We start from the raw sequence: 17,500 nt of genomic DNA on the forward strand, positions 1-17,500 counted from the left end.
GTTATGTTCAACGTCCTACTAATTAGAAGCTCTGATTTGCTGTTGTTTGGCACATTAATTTTTAGGATGTTATTATATACCTCATTTAAACACAACCAAACTTTTATTAACAAAAAGATAACCAGCCTAGCGTGGTGGCTTATGTCTGCAATCTCACCACCTCTGGAGGCTGAGGTGTGCAGATCACTTGAGCCAAGAGCTTGAAACCAGCCTGGGTGACATGGCGAAACCCATCTCTACAAAAAATACAAAAATTAGCCAATGTGATGGCATGCACCTGTAGTTCCAGCTACCTGGGAGGGTGAGGCAGAAGGACTGCTTGAGCCTGGAAGATGGAGGTTGCAGTGAGCCAAGACTGTGCCACTGCACTCCATCCTGGGCAATAGAGCGAAAGCCTGTCTCAAAAAAAAATAAAGATAACCAACAAACAGTGCGTAATTTTCTGTATATTTAACTCCATTGAAAATTAACATCACAAAGCCACAATGGTTTCTATGATTTCCTGTTATGAACTCTTTGGATCCATGTTAAAACGAATAAACAGTAATTATGCATATATGCAAGTGCAATTATTACATAATAAATGCAATTTATTACATATCTTTTAAAACATGGGGTCCATGGATGAAAAATGTTGTAATTATATTTAAGAACTTACTTTCACCTTGATGTGTTATCTCCCGAAGTTTGCTTTGTAGTCTCTAGGAGACAAAAAGAACATAGGAGTTAAAAAGGAACACTTTGTAGTTCTACCCACTCAAAACTTGAATTAACATATTTTAAAGGTAACACCCTCAAAACTACAAGGTTATTAAGAACAGTCCTTTACTGTCAGTCAGAAGTAAAATCTTGTGTTTACAGACAGTGTAGCTAGCAGTATGAAAAGGGACCCAAAGATCAAGTAGCACTCATTTTGCCTACCTCTGCTTCTGTCATCCGGCCACAGTCACCACTTATATTCTTTAGGCACAGGAATGAGGATCAGGATTTATCTATGCTTTGGATAAGGGAATCCAATTAATACTGGGTGATATAGTTTGGATATCTGACTCCTCCAAATCTCATGTTGAAATGTGATTCCCAATGTTGGAAGGTGGGACTCAGTGGAAGGTGTCTGGGGTCATGGGAGTGGATCTGTCACGAATGGCTTGGTGCACCCCCCTGTGGTAACGAGCGACTTCACCCTCTGTTAGTTTACACAAGAGCTGGATGTTTAAAAGAGCATGGCACTCCTCCCCCAACCCCATTCTTGCTCCCTCTCGTGCCATGTGACACGTCAGCTCTCCTTTACCCTCGCTTCCTGAGGTCCTCACCAGAAGCAGATGCTAGATGCTAACACAGTCTGCAGAACTGTGAGCCAAATAAACCTCTTTTCCTTAAAAATTACCCAGCCTCAAGTATTCCTTTAGAGTAACACAAAAGAGACTAATATACTGGGTTATGAGTAAAAGGGGTATAATATACTGGGTTATGAGTAAAAAGCTTGTAAGCTCAAATCATCAACTACTCCCTCTCAGTTACCTCATACCATATGCAAATGATCAATAACTTCTCAAATCTTGCCCTCTTATCTCCATTGCCACTGACACACCCAGTTCAAGCTCTCAGAGACTCATACCTGTACCATTGCAATGGCCTCCCAAGTACTGTCTGCTTTGTTTTACCTCCCTCTTCTCTGTATCCTGCCTTCCATCCCCCAACAGTCGCCAGAGCAGTCTTTATGAAACAAACATCAAATCAGTTTCTCGCTTAAAAACCTTTATTTGATCCCACGTGATAAGAAGATTAGTCACAACTTGTTAGTGTGTCCAACAAAATCTGTCCAAATCTGGACCTAGCCGGTGTTTCTTGCCTGACCTGCCTATATGTTACACAGCAGAGCCCTAGTGAAGCTGCTGGCACTCTTTCAGCAATCCATACTTCTTTGCTTTGTATTCTTTTACGAATAATGGCCTCATTCCCCACAAAGATCTCCTGTTTCTCCTCTCATCAATGTCAAAAATACTCTTATTTATTCCTTAAAACTAGGTTCATGGTATTGTCAACAAATAAATTGCAAGAAAAAAAGAGGTATAGGAGTAATTTACAGATTAAGAGATTAAGAGCCTACACAAAGCCTCTGTGGATGATTCTTCCCGGCTTATTTTAGAATCATATGGCTAGAAAGAAACAAGAAGCCAATATGGAACATTTTAAAATATAAATATGATATCCCTAATCTATTCCTAGCCACATGACAATATTAAAAAACAAAACAAAACAAAACTGCTATGTCACTTCACCCATCTGGATGACTACTATCAAGAAAACAGTAAGTGTTAGCAAGAATGCGAAGAAACTGGAACCCTTGAGTGTTGCCGGTAGGGATGTAAAGTGGCATAGCTGCTATGGAAAACAGTAGGGCAATTCCTCAAAAAATTAAAAATAGAATTGCTATTTGATCCAACAATTCTACTTCTGGGTATATATCCCAAAGAAATAAAAGCAAGAACTCAAAGGTATTTGTACACTCATGTTCACAGCAGCATTGTTCACAACAACCAAAAGGTAGAAGCAGCCCAAGTGTCCCCTGAAGGAGGAATGGGCAAACAAATTGTGGTATATACATAAAAATACTTGTCAAAAACTCATCAAATGGTACATTTATCACATTTCTTTTTACTGTTGTACATTTTACCTTTTAATAAAGTACCGCAAAGAAATATTAAACTCTAGTTAATGCTATGCATGATAAAAACATTCAGGGGTAAAATATATTACTGTCTGCGACTTGCTTTGAAACAAAAGAAATTAAGATGGATTCATGAATGAATAGAGGAATAGACAGAAATATGATGAAAGAAACATAGTAAAATGTTACCTCTAACATTATTAGGAAGGCACCATGAATATCTCCTTTCTTTTCCAATAGATAAGCAGTGACTTCATGAAGCTGATACTTCTGAGTAATCTAGGAAATAAAAAAGATAAGTTTTTTTTTTCACCAATCTTGTTGTGGAGTGGGAAGATCCCATTGAGGATGAAAAAAATTCATATGATAATAATGAATTTATACCTTATTAGTATGATACTTTATAGTATAATATGCAAATAACTGACTTTCTAGTCATATAGTAGCTCATTTGGCAGTTCTAACTGGACCAAATTCACTCATTTTTTTCATTTATTTATTTTTAAAAAGTTACACACCTGATTTAGGTATACACACTGGAGAAAAGCCAGCGTATATACATACATAGTAACAATACAAACTAGAACTTGATCAAGTAAAATTATTAAAAAATTGAAAATGACAATGAAAACATTACACATCAACTTGTGAAATATTAATAAAAACTAATAAACAAAATCTCTAATTAGTAAAAAAGAAGTATCCGTTAGGCTAGGGAGAAAAAAGGAAAAAAGTACAGAAAATGACGGCAAACAATAGGGAAACAATAGAGAGATTTCACAAACTCCAATGTAGCTTTTTTGAAAAGATTAACAAGTTAGAAAAAATGTTTATTAGGAGAAAAAAGACAACAAATAACAGTTTAACAGAACAAAGGAAAAAACATCATAGTCTCAATAAATGCAGGAAAAGCATTTGGCAAAATACAGCACCCATTCATGACAAAAACAAAACACTCTTACTCAAACTGGGGATAACATTTTCTTAATAAAAATTATCTACCAAAATCCTATGATAAATACCACATTGAAAGTAAAATATTAGATATGTTCCCTTTTAAATCAGGAACAAGGTTAGCAGTCACACTATCACTGCTTCTATTCACCAGTACCTTAGAGATCCTAGACATCTGATAAGAGAAAGAGAAAACTACAAGATTGGAATTAAAATAAAACTGCCATTAGTCTTACTGTCATAATAATCTAGAAATTGAATTTTAAAAGAATTCTGCCTAGTTGCTCCATACAAAACAATGTACAAAAATTAGTAACATTTTAATAAGCAGCAGTAATCAATAAAAAAAGGTCATCTCAAAAAATCTCCTTGTACAATATTAATAAAAACTATCAAGTAACTAAGAACAAATTTAATATGTGCAGGAACCTTACATAAAAGCTATAAAACCTCACCAAAGAGCAGAAAAGGCTGTTTTAAAAGGCATACATTTTCCTGAAAGAGAAGAATCAACACTTTAGAGATGTCAATTCTCTCTGAATTAGTCTATAAATTCAATGTATTCATAAATCAAAATTCCAGAGAGTTTGTTTCTTTTAAAGAAACTTGACAATGTGATCTCTAAATTAATGTGGAATACTAGATGTAGAACACCAAAAATAGCCAAACCATTTTAAAGAAAAGAATAAGGAGGGAGGATTCTTTTTCTAAATAATAAATCTATTGAAAAGCTGTATTAATTAAAATATGTGGTATGGGTATAGGGAAGGACAACCAAAGGAAGAGAATGGAACCCACAAACAGAGTCATGTATATTTGGGAGTTTAGTATACGGCAGTATGGCATTAAAAACCAGTGAGGAATGGATAATAAAATGCCACATGGACCATTAGCCATCATGTGGAAGAAAAGATAAAAATCCTTCTTTTGATCAGCTTGCAAAAATTAACTCCAGATGGATTAAAAGCCTAAATGCAAGAAGCTAAACTATAAAATTTATATATATAAGAGAATATCCTTTATTCCATTAAAATAGGAAAGGAAATACACACACACACACACTCTTAAGACATAAATACTGGTAAACTAAAACAGAAGTCACTAAAAGCCAAGTTAAATGATGTGTCATAATAAATTGGAAGAAAGTATCTCCAGCACATAAAATTAGCAAAGGATTGGAGATTGGGAAATCAGAAAAAAACTTCTAGAACTCAGTAAGAGAACCACAGAAACTCAACAGAAAAAATGGGCAAATGACATGAATAAATAATTCAGAGAAAAGAAAATTCCAGTGGTCATCAAACATACGGAAAGATGTTTAAGGTCATGAGTAATCACTAATATCCACCATGGCAAAAATTAAGAAGACTAAAAATACTAGGCATCAGCAAGGATGTGAAAAATAGCAAATATCAGATACTGCTGATGAGAATAGAAACAATCTGGAAATCAACTTGGCAATATCAGTATAACTACACTACTTTGTTGTCTAAACAATTCCATTTCCAAGTATATTACTTAGACAAACCTCATATGGGCACACAAGAAGATATATATAAGGATGTACACTGTAACACTGTTTATAATAGCAAAAGATTGGAAACTATCTAAATGTTTACCAAGAGGGAAATAAATTGGCACATTCATTTGATAGATTACCATAAGATCATTAAGTGAATGAAGTAGATCTACATGTATAAATTTTTTTTTTTAATTTAGTAAAAGTGGTCAGATGCAGTGGCTCATGCCAGTAATCCCAGAACTTTGGGAGGCCAAGGTGGGCGGATCACTTAAGGTCAGCAGTTCAAGACCAGCCTGGGCAACATGGTGAAACTCCGTCTCTACTAAAAATACAAAAATCAGCACGGTGGCACGTGCCTATAATTTCAGCAACTTGGGAGGCTGAGGTAGGAGAATCACTTGAATCTGGGAGGTGGAGGTTGCAGTGAGCAGAGATCATGCCATTGCACTCCAGCCTAGATGACAGAGACTGTCTCAAAAAAAAAAAAAAAAAAAAAAAAAATTGGTTTAAAAAAAGTAATTTATAATAAAATATCTACTGTATATTAATACAAATTTTAAAAACATATAAAACTAATATGTATTTTATAGATACATACACATATAGAAAAAATTCAAAACATAGATCAGAAGGATAAACACCAGTTTAGGATGGTGGAACCCTCGGGGAAAGGGGGGAATAAGATAATGGGTGCTCTACTTTTAATGTAAACCAACAAGAACAACAAGAGAACAAAGATCTAAGGTCAGTATGGCAAAATGTTAACTGTAAAATTTGGTTGGTGGGTATATACATAGTTGATATTCAGCACATTTCTGTAAATTTGAAATATTTCATAATTAAACATTTTTTAAAAGTATGTGGGGGCAATTCAGGAGGTAGATGCAGAAAACACAGGCAACTGTTTCAGGAGTGTTGATAGGAAAGGAAAAGAGATACATAATAGCTGAAAAATAAATGTTAAAAGGGAAACATACTAACTTGTTATAGAAAATAATGTGTGTGTCTGTACATTTTCATTTAGAAACAGGAGAAAATAAGGGAAGAGAATTAAGGCAATGAATATGCTGAAGTTACTGAATTGCTATTTAGTCTATTAAGTTTTATGGCACAACAGGACTATCTAACCATCTGTGTCTGCAAACAAGAGTTTGGTCTCCTTTCAATATTTTTACTATGTTCCTTTTTCTATGCTTATTGAGTTGGTTAGAATTTCTATCATGCTGATTAATAACAATTTCTATAAAGCTGACTTTACTAAAATAAATGGAGAAGCAGTTTATCACAGCAATTAAGAGCATGCACTATAGAGTCAGACTATGTGGGTTCAATCTCAGGGGCTACCACTTAGTAGGTATAAACTTACACAGGTAACTTCATATGTGAGTCTCCCTTTTAATTATATCTTTGACTTATGAATTATCATTATTTTACAGTGAACTGTGATCCTATTCTGATCCAATCCTTTAAACCTTTGACGTATTTGTCAGGCTTCTCAAAATCAAAGCTCAGATTCTAAAACTGAGTCTTTTTAACCTCAACCTAATATTGGGATGTTGCAGAGGGTCCCTGAGGCATACAAAAGAGAGATCATAAACCAGCTTATTTGATGTGCTAAATTATATGGGAAACACTGTCACATAAGAAATGATGTTTCTTTTAGTTGGATTTGTATATGGTGTTATTAATATGTGTTCCAAAATTCTGAGATTCCTAGAAATCTGGTTATGTCTTGGTATATGTTATCAGTCATATTTTGGGTTATTATGTTAAATTGTTGTAGGCCACAGAAAATAACCAAATATCTTTGACAACTATGCCTTTAATCACAGCCATTTTAAGTCATGTTGTCCACAGTTAATTACTTTATTTTGATGCTTTTTTTCTGAAATCTCCTTGCAAATTCTAAAGTGTTGCATCTTCAAGTAGGTCATGAAAAAGAGTGCAACAAACATTCTTGAATACAGGTTTCTGACAACTGTGACACCATATTACCACTGAATTGGGTAAAAATTTCCCAAACCCCAATGGAAAAAGCAAACAAACCTGGCCTCATAAAATTGCTAACCTGACATTAAGAAAAATAAGAATTAATTACAGTGGACTGAAATAATTTTTTATGACTTGTTTGAAACACTGCTGATACTTTTTATGTGTTGCTTTCCAGAGTTAAGAAAACTTTTTTTTTTCTGGGGTGAGGGTTGCAGGGGTGGGGGGGGCAATTCATAGCATTACAATAATTTGGTGAAGTATATTTTTGTGGCAAAATTAAAACATTTAAACATTTACTTTTTTCTATACCTGATCCTTCCCAAATTTGGAAACTGAATATTCATATTCTATGGCAACATAGTTATTTTCATGAGTTCAGTAAGAATTTGCTCTGTTTGTAGCAGAAAAATTGGAAACACGGGTTATATTACCAAGGCTTTGACTGGGATGTCATTATTTTTAGATATAACCAGACTGCTTTAAGAAACTAAGCTTAACTTTAAGGAGGCAATAAAGTCCTTGAAAAAACTGGTCTGGTCCCTTGTCAAGATGGCGTGCTTACAGGGTTCCTGGACTTGCAGTAAGTAAAGAATGTCACTTCCTGAGAAGCCCAGGAACTTCAGAATATTTGGGGGCCTCAAGAAAAGAGTATACCTCTGTACTACAGGTAAAATCTGATGATGGCAAGCCCACAGCTTCGTTTCCCAGCCTGAAGATGAGAGATTTTTAAAGGTCTACTGTGAGATTTCTTGTAAGTTTCAGCAGAGCAGATTTTTAAAAAGCCTAAATGGCCAATCACTACTCTTGTAGTACTTATATAAATAATTTTGTAGTACTTATATAAAAAATAGTATTATATAAATAATAAATATAATGACACTAAACTTATTTTACAAGTCAATTGAACTTACTCTGATTATTTTTGGTAAAAATGGGGTAACTGGAGAAACAACTATTTCAGAAAAAAAAACTACAGTAAACATTATGAGATTCTAACTCACAGTTTTTGAGATTTTATTATTTACTTGCAATTTGACTATATCCTGAATTTTTAGTTTCCTCCAATATCTGACGAACTCTCCAAACTAATATTTGAACGTTTTCTCCCATTTTTCTGACTTGGAATCACTGAAATTAAAACTGCTTTTCATGAAGCTCTGCACACTAAAGCTAGACAACTTGATATAAATTTTGGAGGAATCACCACAACAACTTATTTACGGACAGAAAGTTCTCTGGAACACTGAGAGACAAGCTTAGAGACTGCTCCGAACATTAACTTTTGTTTCCTTTTTGTTTCTATAGAAATGACTTTTATTAAATGCCCATGTGCCTATACCTGACTTTGATGGAAACCCACTTACCACACCACCTCCTAAAGTGAGATGCAACTATTTAACTAAACTGACCTATTTTCACAACCAAGAGATTGTTTCAATAAGATATGGGACAATGTACCTGAATTTGTTCCTTTCTACTTGTTCCAATCTATGATTTTCTCCCCTCTGCCAATCTATTATGTCAAAACCACTAACCCAAATCTCTCCAGAGCTACCCACCTGGCTTTTAATATGTGAAACTTTTAATATGTGGCTTTTAATATGTGAAACTAAAAGTAAAATTTCGAAGGGGGCACCGAACAAAACCAAAATACATTTCCCCCAAATACTGAGGATTGTTAAGTTAAAGACAATGAAAATGCAGAGGAATCCTTTGCCCCCGCCTCTATCTGCCTGATAGCAGGACATACATTCTTAACTGGAGATAGCACCTGCTTATTGGCCCAGAGAAGGTACCAGCAGGCACCGGAGGAATCAGGGAACACAGCTGACTATCTTCCCATACATGTTCCCACCTTTTACTAGGCTGGAACTGCTCTCTCCTGTCTTGTCATTATGTAAGATTTAAGGCTCTTTGTTAAAATGCTGTTTTTTTTTTTTTAAATTTATTTATTATTATTAAACTTCAAGTTGTAGGGTACATGTGCACAATGTGCAGGTTTGCTACATATGTATACTTGTGCCATGTTGGTGTGCTGCACCCATCAACCCGTCATTTACATAAGGTATAAGAAGTTATACCTTAAAATGCTGTTTAAGCAAAGCCCCTAAGCCACTGCCTTGAGAAAGATACTTTTGAGCTGAGGTCTCTCCTATATGATGGGTATAGCACATATCAATAAACCTCTGTTTGTTTTTCTGTTGTTAATCTGACTTTTGTTTTCAGGAGAGTGTCTCAACTAAGAATTTATAAGGTTTAAAAAAGAAATTATATATTTTTTCTCCTTTTCTTTGATCATCTGACAAATGGAGAATGTTAAGAAGAGTTTAGTCTTGTCTCTTCTACATTGTTCGTCTTACCTGAATAGTTTCTTCCAGACGGTAGCACTCAAGAACTTGCAGAGTCTCTATAACTTGGGTTGGGTTGAACTGACACAACAGCTCAATGAACTGCTCCGTGATAGAAGGAGATATTTGCAGTAATTCTTGATTTATATGAATACCTTCCCTAAAAATACAAAAGATAAGAGAATACTCAATTGTAGTATCATTTAATCACATCTATGATTAAAAGCTACCAGTAAAAAGCATATTACATTAAAACTAGGACTACTTGCTGGTCAGGGAAAAATACGAATTGAAAGTCTCAATGTTATTTAGGTTACTTGGGCAAACTGTACATTACATAAGAGGCATTGTAAGTTGCAATATTACTCAGGTTATGATGAATAATTAAGGAAGTAACATTCAGTTGAAACTCTTCTAAATCATACCAAAAGTTGTATTTTACTCTAAAAGAAACAAGAGCCACCCAATTTAGTCCTAATAATTTGATCTCTAAGTAATTATATATAACCGTCTTGCAATCTCAGTAAGTGTTTCTTCTTTATGTTCTTTATAGCACCAATCATACCACATTGCAATGACTTCTTTAATTATCTGTCTTCTCTAAAACACTATAAATTCTGTGAGGGGTAGGTACCAGGTATCTTCTCAGTAATAAATTTTTTAAGCTAACCAATGTTTTGCACATAATGAGGACTAATTTTTTTTGGTTACTGTTAAAACAAATAAAGGAGTAATACTAAAATACATAATATTTATGGGTTCATTTGCCTAGTATGCCAGCTACTCACATAGCCCACTATTCATAATGCCTATACAAAAGTTTTGGAACTAGAGTATTTATTGCGTTATGCTGGGCACTCAAGCACTCAACTACTGATGGCCAAAAGTAGCTAAGGAAATCAACTGTTCATTGGAGACCTAAGAATCATCCTCTCTCTAGCTTCAAAAGAAGTTAGTTCCTTCTGAGAGTACTATCTTCTCTTCAGAATTCCTCAAATAAAGTTCATTATTACATAAAGAACTGGAATAGGGTTAATAAGGTACAACAATGACTGCTTGGAAAACTAGTCCGGTTCTAAAGAAACTTTAAACCACATGGTCTAAAGAAATAGTTTCCAGCTTTTCTCATATTGTGGCACACAGAAAATAAGATATTTGTATGGTCCACTATAGTGAAGTAAGATTGCTTACAAGGGATTCTGGTTGTCCCAAGAGCTGAGACAGTCTCCAGGCACACTTGTAACCATGTACAGTACATCAATAGCTACAGGATGGGACTCTCTGGACTCCAGAAAGAACAATTTAGATTTTATAATTATTCATAAGTGATGGTAAATTGTGCTTCTACTTTTACTAAGAAGAAGCTTGGGTTAAAGAAAAAGAGACTGTATTTAGACATACGGCATTTTCCCTAATTTAAGAGCTTTGTGATACTCAGTCCTGACCAGACGTGGGTAAACGATAAACTAAGTAAATTCTGCTGCTTGGAACTTTCAATCCTTGCTGATGGGCTAATTCAGTATCTCCTCAAATTGCCTATAAACTCCAAAGAAAGAGTGTTCATTTTTTGTTTTTTTGTTTTGTTTTGTTTCTTGGTATCTTACGACTGCCTTTAATACAGACGTTTGTTCAGTTACTGGCTATTCCCTATGTATACCACCACCTTAGTTCTTACCAACAACTTGAAAATCATCTGTTTAAGTATCTGTGTCCCCAATTACATTGTAAAGTCCATGGTATTGCATTCATAATTGTTTACCCATCATTAAGACATAACAAATAGTGCTCAGTAATCTGATGTAAATATATATTGAATTGAACTGAAATGAATGGAGATAGGACATTGGACTGCCTTCAAACAGAGGAAAACATGTAGGGTCCAGCCCTACGGGGCTTAGCGGGTGTTCTCCCCGTATGCGGAGATGAGAGATTGTAATCAAGACACAAGACAAAGAGATAAAGGGAAAATAGCTGGGCCCAGGGGACCACTACCACCAAGACGAGGAGACCAGTAGTGGCCCCAAATGGCTGGGTGCGCTGATATTTACTGCGGACAAGACAAGCAGGGCAGGGTAAGGAGGATGAATCTTCTAAGTGATAAGGTGAAGCAAGTCACCTGATCATAGGACAGGGGGCCCTTCCCTTTCAGGTAGCCGCAGGAGACAGAGAGAAGGCAGCATATGTCAGCACGCACTTATAAGAAAGATCAAAGACTTTCAGACTTTCACCATTTCTTCTACCGCTATCTACTACGAACTTCAAAGAGGAACCAGGAATACGGGAGGAACATGAAAGTGGACAAGGAGAGTGACCACTGAAGCGCAGCACCACAGGGAAGGGTTTAGGCCTCTGGATGACTGCGGGCAGGCCTGGATAATATCCCGCCTTCCATAAGAAGCTGGTGGAGCAGAGTGTTCCCTGACTCCTCCAAGGAAAGGAGACTCTCTTTCACAGTCTGCTAAGTAATGTGTGTCTTCCCAGACACTGGCGTTACCGCTTGACCAAGGAGCCCTCAAGCGGCCCTTATGTGGGCATGACAGAGGGCTCACCTCTTGCCTTCTAGGTCACTTCTCACAATGTCCCTTCAGCACTTGACGCTATACCCGCCAGTTATTCCTAGGTTATATTAGTAATGCAACAAAAAGTAATATTAAAAGCTAATGATTAATGTTTATAATAATGATTGATAATTGTCCATGATCTTCTCTATATCTAATTTGTATTATGACTACTCTTATTTTAACTATTTTCTTTATTATACTGAAACAGTTTGTGCCTTCAGTCTCTTGCCTCGGCACCTAGGTAATCTTTCCCCCACAAAAACGTAGAATAGAGGGCTGAAAATTACAGGGACTAGGGCTATAAAGTCAGAGATAGCTAGGAATCAATCCTATCAGAAAGTCCTATGTGGAGAAATTAGAAGCAGCACATGATAAATCTAGGGACACGGCAGTTCTCTATGTGGGAATATAATATTGTGATCTAATAAGCACACAGTTCCTAAAATCCTTAAGCTTTCCAAAATGTTATCTTCTTACATGCTAGTGAGATGACTGAGGGCTGGGGGCTCCTGGACAGCCTCAGGATAAGAGCTGGTTGCCAGGGAAGCCAACCATGTGATTAGAGGGCTGGAACTTTCAGTCCTACCCCAACCCTGACACCTCCGGAGAGGGAAGAGGGGCTGAAGGTTGATTTGATCACCAATGGCCAACGATGTAATCAATCATGTCTACATAATAAAGCCTCCATAAAAACCCCAAGGACTAAGTTCAGGGAGTTTCTGGATCGCTGAACACGTGGAGGGTCCTGGAGGGCAGTGTGCGCCGAGAGGGCATGGAAGCTCCCTGGCCCTATGCATTTTTTCTATCTGGCTGTTCCTCTGTATCTGTTGTAATATCTTTTATTATAAACCAGTAAATGTAAGTAAAGTTTTCCCTGAATTGTGTGAGCTGCTCTAGCAAATTAATCGAACCTGGGGAGGAGGGTCAAGGGTATCCTGATTTAAAGTCCTAGTTGGTCAGAAGCACAGGCTACAGCCTGGGGCTTATGCTTGGTACCTGAAGTAGGGGCTAGTTTTGTGGGACTAAACCTGTGGGAAGAGAAATAACAGGAAAATTCTAAGCCCTCCAACCAACTTAATGAAACTGAGATGGAGCGGGGGCCTCTCTTAGTGAGCTGCCACATACCTTCCCCTCCTTCAAGCATGAAAATAAAGAAGAATCTTGAATCTCTTCAAAGGAAATTCCAGGCATCTAGCTAGCCTTTAGAAGTAAATGAGCAACCAGATAACAAAGAAATAGCTTACAACAATAGCCACCCAAGTAGGTGAGAGCCACAAGATGTTTGATTCCCTGTAGAAATTAAAGATAACATCTTAACATATGTCCCTGAGTTGTTTTTCTGAAACCTGCACCACAACCAGATGGAAAATGCCAACCACTGTCAAGCAGAGCTCAGATAAGGGGGCCCCTGAGGACTGAGCCCTGACTTCTGTTGTTTGCTCTAGATTGCTTTCTGAAGGGTCTGGAGAAAGTCACGCCCACAAGCCAAACCTTAATATTCCTTCTGCTGACCCCAAGTTCTTAGACAAAATTTTGTTTCCTTAACCAACTGCAAATCAAATAATCTCTGAATCCACCTATGCCATATAGGACCCCCACTTCAAGATATCCCACCTTTTTTGAGCCAAATCAATGTATAAAACCTCCATGTAGGGATTTGCAATTTGGTCTGTAATTTCTGCTTTCCTGAAATGTTCCCCTGCCTTTAAAAACTCTTTCTGTAAGCTATCAGGTATGTTTGGTCTTAAGCATGAGCTGCCGATTCTCCTTGCTTAGTGCCCTGCAAAGAAATGTCCTCCGTTCTCTCATTGCAAACCTCAATGTGGGTGTTTGGCTTTACTGCACCAGGTAAGTGGACCCAGGTTCAGTTTGGTAACAGATCCCATCTTAAAAATTGAGTTCCCAGCCATGACAGAATGGCAAGTCAGACATGCCTCAGTATGCCCCTTCCTTATTAATCTTTAACCAGAATTATTTCCTAAGGAGTAAACAGAAACCAGCTCTGGAAAACAAAACACAGATGGCTCATTCTTTCATTGCCTTCAGCCAACTGTCTGAGGTTGTGACCAGACTCTTCCTCCACCTTTGCTGTTTCAATGTGACCCCTCACCAGTTACACAACACATCCTTTCCTAAACACTAACCACCACCTCCACAACTGTTTTGCTGAATGGCAGAGGACATGCAGTGAGGATTTTCGTGTCATCTGCTTCACCTTTCAACGTCAGAGGGCTGAAAACTGCCCCTTTGGATTGTGCTAATGCTGCCATATTTTGAACATGGGTCCCACGAAAAGGCGTGAAGCTCAATTGTGCATGTGCTTATTTCCCCTTTCATAAATATTCATGACTCTTCCTACAGGTTACCGAATATATATACTTAGCTACTCTACTCAGCATAAATCACTGTTCCCTTTACCCCTCCCTTAGACTGCTTGTTTTCAGCTTCTGCCAGAGGCTACACTTCCCAGCCTGTAGAATGGCCACCTTGCAGGCTGCAACCCTTTATGTGAAATAAAGCTCTCCTTTCAAAATTTATGAACCTTGTGATTCTTCAGTTGATAAGGATTTGACAGTAACTCCAGATACATAGTGTCAGAAATGAGTGAAATTATAGGTTACCCAGTTGGTGCCCACTAGAGAATTGCTTGATTGGTGTGTGGGGAAAAATTGTCACACATGTCACCAAAGCAGACTGGTCTATCTTATTATTAGAGGAATCAAGGCTGTGTCTCAAGAGAACACTATTAGGTAAAAGAAAATGGGAATGCTAACCAATGTTTCCCTACACTCAGATGAGCCAGTGTGCTTTCCAGATGTTTATGCCAAATTGTAGGTTTTATTTTATGCCAAATTGCTGGTATTTCATTTACATCAGACTTCTGTTAATATGTCTTATAAATGCAAGACTATGGAGCAAATTAAGACTAGACATAAGTATGAATAATAGTACTTAATTCTTTCCAGAAAATTTATTGACACAACCACTTACAAGAAACAAAGTTGTGAATATGCATCAAACCAAGCAAATCATCCAGATGAACAGATTTTGATGGATTCACTTGTGAGAGAAATAATGTGTCTGATGGGAAATGATCAGGCCACATCAATATAATCAAAACTTTAATAATTAGCTGGAGCATTAATGAATTTACATCCATTTCTGACTGTTGTTTATCAGTCTTGCACATAAATTTGTTACATCCATTTCCCAAAGCTGTTAGTCTTCTATTAACTATCTGCTTTGCAATATACCCACTGCTTTGTCAGTTTTAGAAGAAAGCATGTATGTGCCTTGTGAAACACACATACAAACCCTGCCTACTACAGAATTCAGGTTGGAGAACATATCCACTCTTATTCAGATTGTGAAAATCATTTCAAATTATAACTCTGTAAACTGAACTATTTCTAGGGAAGACTAAAAATATCTATCAGTTTTGAAGAACATACATCAAACACTTTTTTTTTAAGACAGTCTCACTCTGTCGTCCAGGCTGGAGTGAAGTGGTGTAATTTCAACTCACTGAAATCTCCGCCTCCTGGGCTCCAGTGATCTTCCCACCTCAGCCTCCTGAGTAGCTGTGACTATAGGCATGGGGCACTATGCCTGGCACATTTTTGATTTTTTTTGTAGAGATGGGGTCTCACCATGTTGCCCAGGCTGGTCTTGAACTCTTGGGCTTGAGTGATCCACCTGCCTCAGCCTCCTAAAGTGCTGGGATTACAGGTGTGAGCCAACATGTCTAGCCCACATTAAAATTATTCTAAAATTCAAATTCTGTAAATTAGTTCAACCATTGTGGAAGACAGTATGGCAATTCCTCAAGGAGCTAGAACCAGAAATACCATTTGACCCAGCAATTCCATTACAGGATATATACCCAAAGGAATATGAATCACTCTACTATAAAGACATAGGCACATGTATGTTTACTGCAGCACTATTTACAATAGCAAAGTCATGGAACCAACCCAAATGCCCATCAATGATAGAGTGGATAAAGAAAATGTGGTACATATATACCATGGAATACTATGCAGCCATAAAAAGGAATGAGATCGTGTCCTTTGCAGGGTCATGGATGAAACTGGAAGCCATTATCCTCAGCAAACTAACACAGGAACAGAAAACCAAACACCGGATGTTCTCATTCATAAGAGGGAGTTGAATGATGAGAACACATGGACACAGGGAGGGGAAGAACACACACCAGGGCCGGTTGGAGGGTGGGGGGCGAGGGGAGGGAACTTAGAGGATGGGTCAATAGGTTCAGCAAACCACCATGGCACATGTATACTATGTAACAAACCTGCACGTTCTGCACATGTATCCCAGAACTTAAAGTAAAATAAAAATTAAAAAATATATAAAATTCAAATTTTGACTTCCTAATATTTGCTAAAGAAAATAAACATTGTGTTGGAATTTTTTTAAAGGCTAGCCTAGTCCCACCCCCTCACTCTAAAAACTGTATCTAAATAGGCCAGTCTAGATTAATCTTCCATTTCTCTAAGGAAGAGGATTTCACAATCTCCTTCATATATTGTTTTTACAATTTAGGTTCACTTTGGCTTAGCCTAAATCCTGTCTGCTTAAATTCTCTGCTCAATCCCATATGTCCAGTCCTTAGATGTGGTGGCCCCCTTTGGACTATCCAGCACCTTTTAGACTGAGAATGCAAATATATCACCCACAACAAGCTAGAGTAAAAAAAAAAAAAACACTGCTGGGCATGGTCGCTCATGCCTATAATCCCAGCACTTTGGGAGGCTGAGGAGGGTGGATTACTTAAGGCCAGGAGTTTGAAACCAGCCTGGGCAACATGGTGAAACCCCATCTCTACTAAAAACACAAAAAATTAGTCAGGCATGGTGGTGCGTACCTGTAATCTCAGTTACTCGGGAGGCAAAGAGAGAAGAATCACTTGAACCCGGGAGGTGGGGGTTGCAGTGAGCTGAAATCACACCACTGCACTCTAGCCTGGGCAACAGAGTGAGACACTCTGTCTCAATTAAAAAACAACAGCAGCAGCAGCAGCAATAAACAACAGTTTAAAAAAACCTATTTTCCCTATAGTTGTCATTCAAATCACAAGGCCTCTAAGCTGAACTTTTAGTTTTCCATACACATTCTGAGTTAAAAATGCCAAATGTAATCCTGTGCCAACTAAGCAAAACATAAGTAAATGTTTCAATCTGCCTGAAAAATACATTAAATGTGATTATTACAGGTAGCAACGACAATATCCATAAAATCTGTATGAAATTGTAATATACAAACACAATGGTCTCTACAAACTTGACAAGCATTGACTGAGACAGAAACTTTCCTCTGGCAAGAAAGAAATCCAGTGCATCCTTGATTTCTTTGCTCCCCATCATGACCGCCACGATCCCCAGAGCTAACAGTATTTCCATGTATAGGAGGAGCCACAATCCATGGTAAACTT

The 17,500-nt window shown here is 37.3% G+C and overlaps 1 protein-coding gene across 2 annotated transcripts in view; it reads right to left on the reverse strand.

Moving 5' to 3' along the window:
* The window catches only part of VPS8 (VPS8 subunit of CORVET complex), a 251,664-nt gene that overhangs the window by 95,910 nt on the left and 138,254 nt on the right, over window positions 1-17,500 (reverse strand). For both annotated transcript variants that reach the window (XM_007971871.3, XM_073023385.1), the window contains exons 36-38: window positions 9,500-9,647; window positions 2,861-2,950; window positions 659-701 (exon numbers count right to left, since the gene is read on the reverse strand). In XM_007971871.3, the coding sequence (XP_007970062.3) occupies window positions 659-701; window positions 2,861-2,950; window positions 9,500-9,647 (281 nt within the window). The remainder of the gene's footprint in view (window positions 1-658; window positions 702-2,860; window positions 2,951-9,499; window positions 9,648-17,500) is intronic.

Source organism: Chlorocebus sabaeus, chromosome 15 (assembly GCF_047675955.1).
Source record: "Chlorocebus sabaeus isolate Y175 chromosome 15, mChlSab1.0.hap1, whole genome shotgun sequence".
Taxonomy (NCBI): domain Eukaryota; kingdom Metazoa; phylum Chordata; class Mammalia; order Primates; family Cercopithecidae; genus Chlorocebus; species Chlorocebus sabaeus.